Source organism: Pongo abelii, chromosome 2, assembly GCF_028885655.2.
Source record: "Pongo abelii isolate AG06213 chromosome 2, NHGRI_mPonAbe1-v2.0_pri, whole genome shotgun sequence".
Lineage (NCBI taxonomy): Eukaryota > Metazoa > Chordata > Mammalia > Primates > Hominidae > Pongo > Pongo abelii.
In genome coordinates, this window is record NC_085928.1 from 180,170,700 (window position 1) to 180,188,962 (window position 18,263).

An 18,263-nucleotide genomic window follows, 5' to 3' on the forward strand; every position below is an offset into this window, starting at 1 on the left:
TTCCCTCTTTATGTCCATGTGTACCTTTTGTTTAGCTCTCACTTATAAGTGAGAATATGTGGTATCTGGCTTTTTGTTTCTGATTTTTTTTCACTGGGGATAATGGTCTTCAGTTCCATCCATGCTGGTATAGAAGACGTGATTTCATTATTTTTTATGACTGTCTTGCTCCCACTTTCTAGAGGTAGCCATTGTTAACAGTTTGGGATATTCTATGTCATACTGGTATATTTATAAGTATAGATATGTATGTGCATACACACACACATAGACATAACCCTTTTATTTTTCCAATAAATGAGTTCATATTTCCACGCATGCATCTGCAACTTGATTTTAAAAATCGTGGTCATCTTTCCATTCCAGGGTAGACAGACCTCTTTATAGTTGGTAATGTAGTGTTCTACAGTTGTTGTTGTTTTAAGAGACAGAGTCTGATTCTGTTGCCTACGCTGGAGTGCAGTGGCATGATCTAGGCCCTCTGCAGCCTCAACCACTCTGGGTTCAAGCAGTCCTCCCACCTCAGCCTCCTGAGTAGCTAGGATTAGCTCATGCCACTAGGCTCAGCTAATTTTTTTTTATATATTTTGTAGAGACAGGGCTGGCTCAATCTCCTGTGCTCAAGCAATTCTCCTGCCTCGGCCTCTCAAAGTGTAGGAATTACAGGCATGAGCCATTGTGCCCAGCCACCATAATATGTTTAATCTTTTTTCGGATTGATGAACATTTAAAGTTGTCTTTATCAACTCACTATTTCAAATAATGTTGAAGGAACTTCCTTATATTTAATACATATTCTTGCAAATACGGTCAAAGATATGCCTATCTTGAAATTTGATATTGTTCCCCAAAAGAGCTTAATTTACATTCTTAACAACAGGACTAGTGAAGCTTCTTCCTTATATATTCCCATTGCGTGTTATCTGTCTTTTAAATTTTTGACTGTCAGATTGGCAAAAAATGGTAACTTATTTTTACAAGTATCTTTTATATGTTAATGATCATTTGTATTTCTTCTGGACTGTTCCTATTTTACCCATTTTCTATTGTATTATTTTTCTTATTAATTTGTTGACAGGACATTGACATTTCGTTAAAGTTGCCAGCATTTCCCCAATCTGTTGGTAGTCTGGAGTTTTTCGTTTTTGTGTCATCAAACCTGTCCTTTTAAAAAATTTCCTTGATAGTTTCTGGATTTACTGTCTTAGGTATAAGTGTTTTTCTTCTAAAAATATTCTATTTTTCTTCTATTATGCAACTTTTTTTTTTTTTTTTTTTTTGAGACGGAGTCTTGCTTTGTTGCCCAGGGTAGAACCCAGTGGCGTGATCTCGTCTTACTGCAACCTTTGCCTCCTGGGTTCTAACAGTCCTCCTGCCTCAGCCTCCTAAGTAGCTGGGATTATAGGCACATGCCACAACACCTGGCTAATTTTTGTTTGTTTTTTGACACAGGGTCTTGCTTAGTCGCCCAGGCTGGAGTGCAGTGGCACAATCCTGGCTCACAGCAGCCTCTGCGTCCTGGGTTCAAGTGATTCTCCTGCCTCAGCCTCCCAAGTAGCTGGGATTACAGGCATGCACCACCATGTCCGGCTAATTTGTACATTTTTAGTAGAGACAGAGTTTTGCTATGTTGGCCAGGCTGGTCCCAAACTCGTGACCTCAAGTGATTCACCCGCCGTGGCCTCCCGAAGTGCTGGGATTTTAGGCGTGAGCCACTGCACCTGGCCTATTATGAAACTTTTAAAGTGATTATCTTTTCAGTGAATCTGGTATTTTGGGGTTTAGTCATTTATAGGGTACTGACACAACTTTTTTTTTTTTTTTTCAAAATTTATTCTAATACCATTATTGGACAGATTGTCCTTTCACCACTGATTTGAAATGGTAACTCTGTTATGTACTAAATTTCCCACAATGTGCGTAGGTACTTTCTATCGTTTCATTGATTTTAGGGGAGAGATCTATCTTTGCACATACCACTATTGGTTTAATTATTGTAATATTATAGATAACTTTGATATATGTTATGGAATGGCTTGATTCATTATTTAATTTGTTTGTTTGTTTGTTTTGTTTTGTTTTGTTTTTTGGGGATGGAGTCTTGCTCTGTCACCCAGGCTGGAGTGCAGTGGCGTGATCTTGGCTCACTGCAACCTCCGCCTGCCAGGTTCAAGCAATTCTCCAGTCTCAGTCTCTCGAGTAGCTGGGATTACAGACAAGGCGCTACCATACCTGGCTAATTTTTGTATTTTTAGTGAAAATGGGGTTTCACCATGTTGGCCAGGCTGGTCTGGAACTCCTTACCTCAGGTGATCCATCTGCCTTGGCCTCCGAAAGTGCTGAGTTTACAGGCCTGAGCCACCGTGCCTGGCCTATTCCTATATATTTTATAATCGTGCTTTTGTGAATGGGGTCTTCTTGTAGACCTATCATATACTGTTTTCTTTTTGTATGTTTAAATTAAACTTTCCACCTTACTAATAATTTAACTGTCTTAGAATTTTTAAGCTAGATAATGTCATCTGCAAGTAGCAATTTTGCCTCTTCTTTTCTATATCTTATTTATTTATTTATTTATGATTTATTTTATGTTTTTTGAGACAGAGTCTCACTCTGTCGCCCAGGCTGGAGTGTAGTGGCGTGATCTTGGCTCACTGCAACCTCCGCCTCCCAAGTTCAAGTGATTCTCCTGCCTCAGCCTCCTGAGTAGCTAGGATTACAGGCATGCACCACCACACCCGGCTAAGTTTTGTAGTTTTAGTAGAGATGGGGTTTCGCCATGTTGGCCAGACTGGTCTCGAATGCCTGACCTCAGGTAATCCACCCACCTTGGCCTCCCAAAGTGCTAGGATTACAGGTGTGAGCCACTGCGCCCAGCCTTATTTATTTTTAGCCATTGGCTAGAATTTTCTAGACAGTATTGAATTATAGTAATAATCTCTTATCTTAGTGAAATATAATAGAAAAATTTGTCAATTAAAGAAAAAAGCTTTTAAAGAATTAAAGTTAGTGTTATTCAGAAATGTTACTGAGGCTGAGTGTGGTGGCTTACGCCTGTAATCATGCCACTGCACTTCAACCTGGGTGACAGAGCGAGACTCTGTCTCAAAAAAAAAAAACTCAACTGAAAAAAATGGAACAAAAGAAAAAGAACCGTGATAAGTATTTTGCACTTTTTTTTTTTTTGAGGTGCATTCCTACTCCGTCACCCAGGCTGAGTACAGTGGTGTAATCACAGCTCGCTGCAGCCTTAACTGCCCAGGCTCACGCAGTCCTCCTACCTCAGCCTCCCAAGTAGTTGGGATTGTAGGCACACACCACTATGTCTGGCTAATTTTTAATTTCTTTGTAGAGACAAGGTCTCCCTATGTTGCCTAGGCAGGCCTCGAGCTCCTGTACCCAAGCGATCCTCCCACGTTGGCCTTTCAAAGTGCTGGGATTATGGCATGAGCCACCTTGCCTGGCTGCACTCATTTATTTTCATTTATTTTTCATTTTTTGAGTCAGCGTCTTCCTCCATCACCCAGGCTGGAGTGCAATGACATAGTCACAGCTCACTGCAGCCTCAACTTCCCAGGCTCAAGCTGCACTTATTTAGTCTTCATGATAATACTCAGAGGCAGATATGATTATCTCCATTTTTCAGATGATAACATTGAGACTTACCAACCCACAATACAAAGCTAGGTGTGTTTTTTTTTTAGAGACAGAGTCTTGCTCTGTCGCCCAAGCTGAAGTCCAATGGCTCAATCATGGCTCACTGCAGCCTTGAACTCCTGGGCTCAAATGATTGTTGCCAGTAGCTGGGACTACACTATGCTTGGCTAATTACAAAAAAATTTTTTTTAGAGACAGGGTCTTGTTCTGTCACTCAGGCTGGCCTTGAACTCCTGAGGTGATCCTCCCGCCTCAGCATCCTGAGTAGGTGGGATTACAGGCACGAGCCACCTTGCCCAGCCAAAACTGGACCTTGAACTTCAAAGAGATTTCTCTTTTCCCCTTACAACATTGACAGGGCTTTATAACATTGCTTTTTTACTTTATTGTTAAATTCATATTTCACAATTGTTATTTTTGAATTCACTATCTTCTTGATTATTAAAGGGTGGAAATTGCTTTATGACCTTTTTTGTAATTAGTAATCTGGGGGGGTGATAGTTTGAGATTATATGATACTCTAGTCCCCCAAAACATTTTGCCCAGTGGTCTTACCATTCATGTATAATCCTGCCTAAACCCATTATTATAATGGTTATTGCAAATAAAAGTATTTTTTCTGAATAGTCTAATTTAGGAGAAAAGCTTACACTGAGGTAGCACAAGGACTGAATGTGATTCTTTTGGGGGTTTATTTTTAAAAGCAATTAGTCCTAAGGAAAAACTTTATAGTAGATTCTACATTTTAGAATATAGGCACATTGAAAGCAGTTTGTCTTCTGAAGCTCAATAGCAAAATTAAAAATGCTTTAAAAAATTCAGCTAAAACCATATCTAAATTTGCCATTTTGGGAATCTTTGTGATAAAGCAGATTATATTCTGTTGAAGATCAGTGGTAAAATAATTTATGCTAATGCTGAAGTTAAACTGGAAAAAACATCATACATGCATAATTTGTTGTATACCTTCAGAATGTAATATCTTTATTTTGTAGTTCATTTTTAGCTTTGGTACTGTAACAAGGATCTGGTGATTGTGGAATGTTCTGAACACAGTGGTTTTGCAATTACTGAGAGAAGTGTTTATATAAAACTCCCTTGAATGTTTTAGTTCCTGGAACTTAAGGAGTGGTAGTTGATAAAGCATAACTCCTTCATTGAGTCTCTGATGGGTGTCTATACTTAAACTTTTTTTTTTTTAAACGGAATCTCACTTTATCGCCCAGGCTGGAGTGCAGTGACGCGATTGCGGCTCACTGCAGCCTCTGCCTCCTAGGTTCAAGCGGTTATCCTGCCTCAGCCTCCCAGGTAGGTGGGATTATAGGCGCCCACCACCATGCCTGGCTAATTTTTGTATTTTTAGTAGAGACGGAGTTTCACTGTGTTTGCCGGGCTGGTCTCGAACTCCTGACCTCGAATGATCCGCCCACCTCAGGCTCCCAAAGTACTGGGATTAAGGTGTGAGCCACCACACCCGGCCTATACTTACACTTTTTTTTTTTTTTTTTTTTTTTGAGATGGAGTTTTGCTCTTGTTGCCCAGGCTGGAGTGCAATGGTGTGATTGGTTCACCGCAATCTCCGCCTCCCGGGTTCAAGTGATTCTCCTGCCCCAGCCTCCTGAGTAGCTGGGATTGCAGGCATGTGCCACCACACCCAGCAAATTTTTTATTTTTAGTAGAGGCAGGGTTTCTCCACATTGGTCAGGCTGGTCTCGAACTCCCAACCTCAGGTGATCCATCTGCCTCAGCTCCCAAAGTGCTGGGGTTACAGGCGTGAGCCACCACGCCCAACCTTATACTTACACTTTTTAAGTATTACACAGATGTTTTAAAAGTATTTGTATGTTCTGATAAGTGTTTTTTAGCTTTTGAAAAGTAAAATTTATGAAAAAGCCGTATTGTTTACAAATATGTTTACCTATATGTTAATTTTAAATGTGGACTTTGACAAGGAAGTTATATTTCGATGATATCCAGTGTAACAAATTTTTTCCCTCTTATTCAAGAAAGATAATTTTACACTTATTCTTTGACAGAGAAATTCTATAGAATTTTCTTCTTCTAATTTAATTCCAGAATACATTCTGTCAACCCTATGCCCTCATACTAGTAACCTTGAGGGTTCTTTGAAAGAAAGATTGCTTTAAAGCAAGCAATTCTCTTTTGTCATTAAAATAAGCTATTTTCTATTTTTATTTTTAAAAACTATTTAAAACAGTATAATTATGCAAGTGTATATATATGTATTTGTTTTTTTTGTTTTCTTTTGTTTTTATTTATTTTTTTGAGACAGTCTCCTCTGTTGCCCAGGCTGGAGTGCAGTGATGTGATCTCAGCTCACTGTAACCTCCACCTCCCACGCTCCCCACCTGAGAAGGGATCCTCCCACCTCAGCCTCTGGCTAATTTTTTTTGTATTTTTAGTAGAGACGGGGTTTCACCATGTTGCCCAGGCTGGTCTTGAGCTCCTGGGCTAAAGTGATCTGCCCACCTCAGCCTCCCAAAGTGCATGAGCCACCGTGCCCAGCTTGATATTTTAATTTTTACTTGAATGAAATAATTTACTGGAAGCAATGCATGTTGATGCACACACAAAATTACTGAAGTTCATCAAATTGTCAAGCATTCAGTAATATATAGAGCATTATTATTTTTAATCATTTTCAAACTTAAAACTCCTTTTCTTTTTCAGGGATATCATGATAACTCATTTTGAACCTTCCATCTCCTTTGAGGGCCTTTGCAATGAGGTTCGAGACATGTGTTCTTTTGACAACGAACAGCTCTTCACCATGAAATGGATAGATGAGGAAGGTGAGTGGTAAAGACAGGGCTGCCTGTGTAAGCATTTTAAGATCTTATTCTATCATTTGTTTTAAAAATATAATGAGTCCTAAAAAGTTCAAGAGGAAAGACTATTAGAAACTTGATGCCATTCTTATTTTTTCTTTAAGTATTTAAAAGAATACCGAAGAGTACAATCTTTGTTTTGCCCCTTTTACGCCAAAATGATGTGAAATTAACTTGACTTTTTTTTTTTTTTTTTTTTGAGACGGAGTCTCGCTCTGTCTCCCAGGCTAGAGTGCAGTGGCCTGATCTCGGCTCACCACAACCTCTGCCTCCCGGGTTCAAGCTATTCTCCTGCCTCAGCCTCCCAAGTAGCTGGGACTACAAGTGTGCGCCACCATGCCCGGCTAATTTTTGTGTTTTTAGTAGAGATGAGAGTTTCACTATGTTGGCTAGGCTGGTCTCAAACTCCTGACCTTATGATCTGCCCACCTCGGCCTCCCAAAGTGCTGGGATTACAGGCGTGAGCCACTGTGCCCAGCCTAACTTGACTTTTTTAAGCATAAGGTAAGCATATCATCAAATAGTGTAATATTTTACTTTAATTTTGTTTTTTCTTTGAATTAAATTTTTTTTTATTTTATTTTTAAAGACAGGGTCTTGCTAAGTTGTCCAGGCTGGTCTCCAACTCCTGGCCTCAAGTAATCTTCCCATCATGACCTCCCGAAGCACTGGGATTACAAGCATGAGCCACCGCATTCAGCTTCACTTTATTTTTTAATTTAATTTTTTTTTTTTGAGGCAGAGTCTGGCTCTGTCGCCCAGGCTGGAGTGTAGTAGCATGATATCAGCTCACTGCAACCTCCACCTCCAAGGTTCAAGCAATTCTTGTGCGTCAGCCTCCCAAGTAGCTAGGATACAGGGATGCACCACCACACCCAGATAATTTTCGTATTTGTAGTAGAGACGGGGTTTTGCCATGTTGCCCAGGCTGGTCTTGAACTCCTGGCCTCGAGTGATCTGCCCACCTAGGCCTGCCAAAGTGCTGGCATTACAGGTATGGGCCACCACACCTGGCCCCCAGCTTCACTTTAATTTTGAATATGTGTTGTCTTATATTTTAATTTAAGAGATTACCTATTTTTAAGCTGAATATTACCTTAAAGAAAATATTGTGGAATGAAAGTGATTTTGACAATCATTATTTCAAAGAAACCTGATACCTCAGTGACTTGTACTCAGAAAACATTTATCATATATGTAGGCTTACACCTATAATCCCAGCACTTTAGAGTCTAAGGTGGAAGGATTGCTTGAGGCCAGGAGTTCGAGAACAGCCTGGGCAACATTGTGAGACCCTGTCTCTACAAAAAGTTTTTAAAACTTAGCTGGGTGGTAGCGTGCACCTGTGGTCCCACCTAGTTGGGAGGCTGAGGTGGGAAGATTGCTCGAACCTAGAAGGTCAAGGCTGAAGATGGGCCCTGATTGTGCCACTGCACTCCAGCAACAAAGCAAGCAAAGCAAGACCCTGTCTCAAAAAAAAAAAAAAAAAGGAAAAAAGAAGCAAATATCTGTGTGCTGAGGACAGACACTTCCTATCCTCAAACCCATAGTCTGATAGGGAGATGGACACATGTGTAACAAATGTGATAAATTCTGGAACATGAACGCATAGGGGCCTTGAGGAATACAAAAGAAGATGCATCTGTAATACATCTGCAATGTTTGACCTAAACCTATAACAGAGTAAAAGTTTTTGAGGTAGAGGAGGCGAGGAGAAAACCATATAGGCTGAAGAAGAATACATAGAAAGGCACAGAAATGTGAAGAACATGATGAGTGAAAAGCAGTAATTCACTATATCTGAAGTATGAAGTGGTGAGGTATGAATTGGCCTGCAGTTAAAAGGGATCCACGGGTGAGTTGTATGAATACAGAAATTTGTTTGAGAAGCATGAGACTAGATCCCCAAGAGCTTTGCAGATCACATTAAATTTTATTTTACATGACTATTGTGGAAGTCTAGTTAAAACGTACCCTAAAGAACGGGTGGGTTGGGGGTGAGGGATAAAGTCCTACATATTGAGTACAGTGTACACTGCTCAGGTGATAGGTGCACCAAAATCTCAGAAGTTACCACTAAAAGAACTTACTCATGTAACCAAACACCACCTGCTCCTTGAAAACCTGTGGAAATAAAAAAAAAAAAGGATACCCTAAATATACTACTTTTTTACAATAGTTTTCTGTTAATTGTTATACAAATAGAATTTCATTTTAAGGGATGTCATAATATTTAGCTCAATATTTGGGACCATTTCTATCTTCCCTGATATAAAGAGCTCTGGAAAGTCATTATTGAGGCTCCAAGCTATAGGTAAACACAAACACATTCTCATTTTTTAAAACAGTGCTCCTGAAGTAATTAATGTTCACTGTTCAGGAAAAAACATAGTACAAAAATTTATGAAATGTAAAAAGAAGCCTCCTGTTTTTCCTTTTTTCTCTCTCCTCCCTCACCAATTCCAATTATAAGAGAAGAATAGCTTAGTATGTATCCTTCCATATATTATCTGTGCATTTGCAAACATGTATGTTTCTATAAATTCTTTATTAACAGTTTTATTAACATGACAAATAACATACAGCTGGTATTTTGCAGTCCTGGTGGGCATGGGGAGCTTGGAGCCCAGTGCCACCCACCCTGGCCCTCCATGACCTTAAAAAAAATTATATGGGGCCGGGCATGGTTTCTCATGCCTATAATCCCAGCATTTTGGGAGGCCGAGGCGGGTGGATGACCTGAGGTCAGGAGTTTGAGACCAGCCTGACCAACATAGTGAAACCCCCATCTCTACTGAAAATACAAAAATTAGCTGAGCGTGGTGGTGGGTGCCTGTAATCCCAGCTACTAGAGAGGGTGAGGCAGGAGAATCGCTTGAACCTGGGAGACGGAGGTTACAGTGAGCCGAGATTGCATCGTTGTACTCCTGCCTGGGCGACAGAGCGAGACTCCATTTCAAAAAAAAAAAAAAAATTATATACAAGTTGTTATGCAGTGTTTTCATTTATAGTATGTGCTGGACATTTTTTCGTTTCAGTGTACTTCAATTTGCATCATTACTCTTTTTTTTTAGTACTGCGTAGTATTACATATTATAGATGTTTCATGATTAATCCCTTATCGATGGACATTTGGACTATTTCTAGTTTTTCACTACCATAAATAGTATATAATGAACATTTCTTTTTTTTTTTTTTTTGAGACAGTCTCACTCTGTTGCCCAGGCTGGAGTGCAGTGGCTCGATCTCCGCTCACTGCAACCCCCTCCTGGGTTCAAGCAATTCTTGTGCCCCAGCCTCCTGAGTAGCCGGGATTACAAGCGTGCGGCACCATGCCTGCCTAATTTTTGTATTTTTAATAGAGACGGGGTTTCACCATGTCGGCCAGGCAGGTCTTGAACTCTGGCCTCAAGTGATCCATCCGCCTTGGCCTCCCAAAGTGCTGCCATTACAGGCATGAGCCACCACTCCCAGCCTTATTTATTTATTTCTCTTTTAATATAGAGGCTGGGTTCTCACTATGTTGCCCAGGCTAGTCTTGAACTCTGGCCTTAAGTGATCCTCCTGACCTAGCCTCCCAAAGTGCTGGGATTACAGGTGTGAGCCACTATGTCAAAACGTATGTATATCAAAACATCATGTTATATACCATAAATATAATTTTTGTCAATTAAAAAAATTAAACTAGTTTTTCACACAACTACGTGAAATGAGAGGATTTTTTCATTCTTGCCCTTAGCAACCTTAGATATGAATCATTAACATTTTTAAAGATCAGTAAGTGAAATGCTAACCTGGTATTTTAAATTTTGCATTAAGAGGAAGGTTCAGTATCTTTATCTTTTTGACCTACCCTATCACAAAGATAGTTTAAATATGGTTACTTATAAATGTCATGACTATCTCACATTATGTCTTCAGCCAGAAAATGAGACTATATATAATGTAGCACAGTGTGCAACTTATGCTTAGCATTCAATAAAATGCTTCTTATCATAAACGAATATTCTTATTTTAATCCTGTCCTGATGATTTCATACCATTTATTTGCTGATTAGAGTTGTTTTTCAGTCAATGATTTTCAAACTGCAGCACACATAGGAATCACTGGATAATGCTTTTTATTAGACGTACTTAGTTTAGCGATAGTCCATTAAACATTTTTATAATGCCTTTGTGTTATCCTTGCCTAGAGAGTTCTGTTCCCAGATTGTCACCTGGTTGTCTCTCATCATTCAGGTTTTAACTCAAATGTCATGTCCTTCAAGAAGCTTTCCTACCTCCGTTCATTTTGTATCTTCTTGCCCTGTTTTTTCTCTTGTTTCTTTTTTGGTGGGGTTTTTTGTTTTTTTTTTTTTTGTATGGTAGAGTGGAAGCTCCATTAGAGCAGAGGTCTTGTCTGTTTTGTTCATGTTGGAGCTGCAGTGCCTAGAGCAATACTGAATAATACTATGCTCAAAAAATAGTTGTGGCTGAGTGCGGTGGCTCATGCTTGTAATCCCAGCATTTTGGGAGGCCAAGGCAGAAGGATCCCTTGAGCCCAGAAGTTTGAGACCAGTCTGGGCAACATAGTGAGATAGTGAGACCCTGTCCCTACAAAAAAAAATTTTCTTTTAATTAGCTGGGCATGGTGGTGCACACCTATAGTCTCAGCTACTCGAAGAGCTAAAGCAGAAGGATCGCTTGAGCATGGGAGATCGAGGCTGCAGTGAGCCATGATTGTGCCACTGCACTCCAACCTAGGCAACAAAGCAAGACCCTGTCTCCAGAAAAAAGATATATGTGTATATACATATTTGTGAGTTGTACAAAAGGCTAGCAGCAAGCCTTTCCCTGGTTTAATTTTGGTTCAGTTATTGGAGACTTAAGCATTGACAGTTACTGTTTATTCTGGTTTTTTTTTAATTAAAGTAGCATATTTTAATTAACAGATGCACATAGTAAATTAACTTTCTGATGAAACAGTCTTATTATAATGCATTTCATACTTCTTTCTCCCTAAGTAACTATTAAGTTTCGTAGTTTTCTGGGGAAAGCTGTGAAGCTCTAGGCTTTGTCTTGTTCAAGTAAAAGGTTAAATTTTTCATTAAGGTCTGTTGATTCCCATGCGATTCTTCTTACCTTGCTTAATTCTGATACCAATCTTTTCTTAATTTTAGGCATACAGAGCCAACAGTAATTATTTTTAAGTTACTTTCAATTAGTTTTCAGTTGTAATTTTGTCACCTTTGTTTTTAATCATGTAAGCATTGGGGCATGTCGGTCTGATCTGGAGAAAAAAATTCTCTAGGATCAAAGACAGGACAGTCATTTGATTTCTCTGGCATATGAGAAGTGCTGTTCCTCAAGCCAAACATTTAATTGTTGGGATTTTATGTTGGAGCAAGTAAAGATCTTAAGCTTACTTCATCTGTTTAAAGAGATTTAAGACAACTGCCCTTTTTCCTTGTACTCAAAACCAGTCTTAGTGATTTGTTTTACTGTGGAAAAACTGGTTTGCTTAATCTAACTAAACATTTCAGAATGAGTAGTAATTTTGTAACCATCATGCCACACTCCTCTTTCTCATAAATTCTCGTTTAACAAAAGTGTGGGACAGGGAATGACAAATGTGACTTTATTTTTTTAACAAATGTGAGTTTTCAGTTCTTTTTTTAAATTTTTAATTAACAGATAATAATTATATATGTTCATGGGATACAGTGTGATGTTTCAATACATGTATATGTTGTGGAATGAAAAAATCAGGGTAATTAACACATCTGTTACCTCAAATACTTATTTCTTTGTGGTGAGGACATTTAAAATCCACTTTTTTTGTTATTTTGAAATACACAATACATTATTATGAATTGTAGTCACCATGCTATGCAATAGATCACCAGAACTTACTACTCCTGTCTAACCACAACCTTGTACCCTTTAACTGGCACCTCTCCTTTCTCTATGTAACCCACTCCCTCCAGCCTCTGGTACTCTCTACGTGTATGAGTTCAACTTTTTTAGATTCCACATATCATGTGGTATTTGCCTTTGTATGCCTGGCTTATGCTTATTTCACTTAGCATAATGTCCTCTAGGTTCATCCATGTTGTTGAATATGACATAATTTTCTGCTTGAGGCTGAGTAGTATTCCATTGTGTAGATAAGCCATATTTATTTTATCCGTTTATCCATTGATGGGCATTTCAGTTGTTTCCATATCTTAGCTATTGTGAATGATGCAGATGCTACAGCACACTTCAGCTTTGTTTTGAGAGAGAGAGAGAGAGAAAAGGCCTCACTCTGTTACCCAGGCTGGAGTGTACTGACGCAATTATAGCTCACTGCAGCCTCAAGCCTATGGGCTTATGGGATCCTCCCATTGCAGCCTCTTAGCTACAGTTGTGTACCACCATGCCTAGCTACTTTTAAAAAAATTCTTTTGGCTGGGTGCAGTGGCTCACACCTGTAATCCCAGCACTTTGGGAGGCCGAGGCAGGAGGATCACCTGAGGTCAGGCCAACATGGAGAAACCCCGTCTCTACTAAAAGTACAAAATTAGCAGGGCGTGGTAGTGCATGCCTGTAATCCAAGCTACTTGGGAGGCTAAGGTAGGAGAATTGCTTGAACCCGGGAGGTGGAGGTTGCGGTGAGCCGAGATCATGCCATTGCACTCTAGCCTGGGCAACAAGAGCAAAACTCCCGTCTCAAAAAAAATTTTTTTTTTGGTAGAGACAGGGTCTTGTTACATTGTTGCCCAGGCTGGTCTTGAACTCCTGGCCTTAGCCAGGAGTTGAATTCAGCCAACTCTTTGGCTGAATGTGTAGCCAATGCTACTTCACCTATTTAGATAGCAGTATTATGGCTCCAAACCTGAAAATAGAAAAATTAATATTAACAGCCAGGCATAGGGCTCATGCCTGTAATTCCAGCACTTTGAGAGGCTGAGGCAGGAGGATTGCTTAGCCCAGGAGGTTGAGGCTGCAGTGAGCCAAGATTGCACCACTGCACTCTAGCCTGGGCCACAGAGTGAGATCCCATCTCAAAAGAAAAAAGAAAAAGAAAAGAAAAGAAAAAATTAACAGCACTTAGAAAAGGAAAGCTAAGTACCTCCAAGCATATCTAGTTTTGTAACTGATATAGTTTTCCTTTTGTTTGAAGAACTTCCTTTAACATTTCTTTTGTTTTTGTTTTGTTTTGTTTTGTTTTGGGATGGATCCTTGCTCGATCGCCCAGCCTGTGGTGCAGTGGTGTGATCTCAGCTCACTGCAACCTCAACCTCCTGGGTTCAAGTGATTCTCCTGCCTCAACCTCCCAAGTAGCTGGGAATACAGACACCTGCCACCATGCCCGGCTAATTTTTGTATTTTTAGTAGAGATGGGGTTTTGCCATGTTGGCCAGGCTGGTCTCGAACTCCTGACCTCAGGTGATCCGCCTGCCTCAGCCTCCCAAAGTGCTGGGATTACAGGAGTGAGCCACTGCGCCCAGCCTCTTAAACATTTCTTATAGAGAAGTTCTGCTGGTGACAAATTATTCATGTTTTTAATCTCACTTAAAAATAGATTTATTGAGGTATAATTGACATACAATAAGTTATACATATTAAAACTTTACAGTTGGATGAGTTTTGATACCTAGGAACCAATGAGCACAAGCAAGGTAGAGAACGTATCCGTTATCCCCAAATGTTTCCTTGTGCTAAGCAGCGCCTCACTCCTGCTCTTTTGTCCTCAGGCTACTACTAATCTGCTTTCTGTTACTACAGATTAGTTTGCATTTTTTAGAGTTTTATATGGATAGAATCATCATATAGCATGTACTTTTTGGTGGGATGTGTGGGATGTGTATATCAGTAGTTCATTCCTTCTTATTGCTGAGTAGTATTCTATCCTGTGGATGTACTACAATTCATTAATCTGTTGAAGATCATTGGGATTGTTTCTGGTTTTGGCTGTTTTAAATAAAGGTACTATGAACAGTCATGTACAAGTCCTTGAATGGAAATATATTTCCATTTTTCTTGAGTCAAACCTAGAAGTAGAATAGCTGGATCATGTGGTAGGTATATATGCTGCTTTTATAAAATGGAAAAAGAAGATTTTGAAAAGGAGATGAGATGGGGCATTTCATCCCAGGCACATCCTTGGGCAGATGGTTTTAGTAAGGAATTCAGATGAAAGTTGAGGATCAGGAAATTGATTCCTTTTAAAAACTGTCTATGCCTGTTAGTCCCTGAAAAGTTTTCCTGCACTCCAAGGGTACTGTATTCCAATTAAAAGACAGCTGACTTAGAGATGTCCCCAACTACTTCTCTTAGTTCTGGCCTCTGCCCCAGCTCTGTTCTTCAGACGGACCTTATGCCCAGGAAATTCTGGCTGCCATCTTTTACACACCAGGCTGTCTGGAGGCCTGGGAGAAAAAGGAATTAGACTGGGATTCACCTGGGAGAACCCCTTGGCAGTGGTAGAGTGGGGATGGATTCAGAGGTGAGGTGTGATACTATAATATAATGAAAAAATATATGTGCTATTCATTGCTGGTTCCTAACAGTGCCTAAAACCCTTGTTCAAGTAAAAGGTTAAATTTTTCAATAAGGTCTATTGATTCCCATGAGATCCTGAGTAATAGAAGTGAGAAGAGCATCTTTTGTTATTTATGATAAGCCCCTGCCAACCAAACCTGATTTTATGCTAATGAGGTGGCTTTTGGAGGATGGCTTCTGGTTGCCGGAGGAATCAACCATGTGGTTAGAGAGTTGGGACTTTCAGCCTACCTCCCCCTTATTTCTGGGGAGGGCAGAGGGGCCTGGAGATAGAGTTAATCACCAGTGGCCAATGGTTTAATCAGTCTTGCTTAGGTAATGGGACCCCCTTAAGAACCCAAAATGTAGGGGTTCAGAGAGCTTCCTGCTAGGTGAACAAATCAAGGTCCTGGGAGGATGGTACATCTGGACCCGGCTTGGAAGCTCTGCGTCCTCCCGTACCTTGCCCCATGTACTTCTTCATCTGGCTCTTCATTTGTATCCTTTATAGTATCCTTTATAATAAAGTGTTTTTGGAGCAAATTGTTTAACATGAGGAGGGGGTTGTGGGTGTAGGGGCCAGGGAAAAGCTTCTCCATTGCTCTCCAAAGGTTTGCTGAAAAATCAACTCACAAGAGGCAGATTAATTGGAGAAAAGCCATACAGATTTTATTACATGTACACGGGGGAACCACTGAGATTACTCACCCCCCAGTGGGGTTCGGAAGCATGTATAATATCCTGGCAAAACAGGTTATATGGCTGGTCCAGATGCAGTGGTGTTTACAGCTAATTGATCACAGCCAGTTACAGATTTCTTTGTTCCTTCTCCACTCCCACTGCTTCACTTGACTAGTCTAAAAAATAAATTAATTAAATAAAACAGGTTATAGGAGAAGGGAGAAGAGGAAATCTGTTCTGGGGATTACTAGGAAGAATGAATGGATCAGGGAAGGGAGATTAACTTGTACATTATCTTGTGGAAGGATCTGTTCAGATGTGATTACATTCTTGGTCTTACTGGGAGGGGAAGACAAAACAATTGTTCTCCTTGGTGGGTCTGGATTTTACGTGATAAAGGAACTTCAGAGAATGTCATTCTGGCTTTGGGAGAAGTCAGTTGTAGGGGTGGGTGGTTGGGGGAGAAAGTCAGAGAGACCCTGAAGTATTGGTTACTGAGTCCTGACATGGGAATGCCGTTTGCCACCAAGTCAGACTAATATGGCTGATTTGTGGCTAATTTGAGGATCCACTACTTGCAATTAGCATCTGAAGTGGGGAGCAGTCTGTGGGACTGAGCCCTAAACCTATGGGGTCTGTGCTAACTCCAGGTAGTGTCAGAATTTAATTAGATTGTAGGATGCTCGATTGGTCTCCACAGAGAATAGAAGATTTGCTTGTGGAAAACTCACACGTCTGGTGTCAGAAGCATTGTGAGTGGAGAAACAATTTTTTATTTATGAGGCAAGAGAGGCTATGGGAGTCTTGTGGCGGTATTGGGGACCTTAGACGCTATCATCTGCTCCAGTATCTGGGAAGGTCTGTCCTCCTCATTGGCATCCTGTCTCCAGTTGCCCTGTCTTCTTCCTTTCCCTCATAGACCACTGTTCACGTGGGATACGCTTATGATCCCCACACTGTTTTCACCTCACTCTCACTTCTCTATCCCTAGGCAATCACTGATCTGCTTTCTGTCACTATTCCATACATATAAATGACAAAATATAGTGGGTTTTTTTGTTTTTGAAAGACAGGATCTCACTATGTTGCTCAGGTTGGCCTCCAACTCCTGGGCTCAAGCAGTCCTCCTAGCTGAAACTACAGATGCACATCATGACTCCTGGCTCAAGCATAGTGTTTTTGTGCTTTTTAATAAATGACATTATGTATCCCATATTCTGAAATGTCTCTTTTTTCCCTGGATGTTATTTTTTTTTGTTTTTTTTTTCTTTCTGACACAAATCCTTTCTTTGTTGCCCAGGCTGGAATGCAGTGGTGTGATCATGGCTCACTGCAGCCTACCTCTCAGGCTCAAGCAGTCTGCCTGCCTCAGCCTCCTGAGTAGCTGGTACTACAGGAGTGCTCCACCATGCCCAGCTAATTTTTTTTTTCTTTTTTTTCTTTTTGAGACAGAGTCTCGCTTTTGTCGCCCAAGCTGTAGTGCTTGCTCTTGCTGCCCAGGCTGGAGTGCAGTGGCACGATCTCAGCTCACTGCAACCTCCGCCTCCCGTGTTCAAGTGATTCTCTTGCCTCAGCCTCCTGAGTAGCTGGGGTTACAGGTGCCTGCCACCATGCCCAGCTAATTTTTATACTTTTAATAGAAACAGGGTTTTGCCATGTTGGCCAGGCTGGTCTCAAACTCCTGACCTCAAGTGATCTGCCCACCTCGGCCTCCTAAAGTGCTGGGATTAGAGGGGTGAGCCACTGGGCCCAGCCTAAATTTTTTATTTTATTTTTTGTAGAGACAGAGTCTTGCTATGTTGCCCAGGCTGGTCTCAAAACTCCTAAGCCCAAGTTATCCTCCCGCCTTGCTCTCCCAAAGTGTTAGGATTACAGGCATGAGCCACCATGCCCAGCAGGTGTCTTGAGATCTGTTAATGTAGTTAGAGGACTAGTGTACCCTTTAAAAATTTTTTTATTGTAATTAAATATAAATAAGAAAATTTACCAGTTCAACCACTCTTAAGTGTACAGTTCAGTGGTATAAGCACATTCACAGTGTTGTACAACTGTTACAACTATCCTTCCGTTTCCAGAACTTTTCATCATCCCAATCAGAAACTGTACCCATTAAACAATAACTCCCTATCCCTTCTTTTGCAGTCCCTAGTAACCTGTATTAAACTTTCTGTCTGTGAATTTACCTATGCTTGGTCACCTTTGTTTTTGTGTTTTTGAAAGATGATTGTGATTGGTAAATAACTCCAGCTTGGAAGTTTTTTTTTTTTTTCTTTCAGTACCCTGTCTTATAGCTTGCATTGTTTCTGATGCAAAATCTGCTGTCAGCTTCCTTTCTGTATGTGAAGCATCTCTTCTCTGGCTGCTTTTAAGACTTTTTTGTTTTGTTTTGTTTTGGAGACAGAGTCTTACTCTGCCACCCAGCCTGGAGTGCAGTGGTACAGTCATGGCTCACTGCAGCCTTGACCTCCCAGTCTCAAGCAATCCTCCCACCTCAGCCTCCCAAGTAGGTGTGTGCCACCATGCCTAGCTACTTTTTTAGTTTTTTTTAAATAGAGATGGGATCTCGCTATG

General features: G+C 40.4%; 1 protein-coding gene across 1 annotated transcript in view; it reads left to right on the top strand.

Annotated features, from left to right (window-relative positions):
* PRKCI (protein kinase C iota) overlaps positions 1 to 18,263 on the top strand; it is an 83,533-nt gene that overhangs the window by 6,182 nt on the left and 59,088 nt on the right. The window contains 1 exon segment of the mRNA NM_001133474.1: positions 6,349 to 6,470. Coding sequence (NP_001126946.1) covers positions 6,349 to 6,470 — 122 coding nt within the window.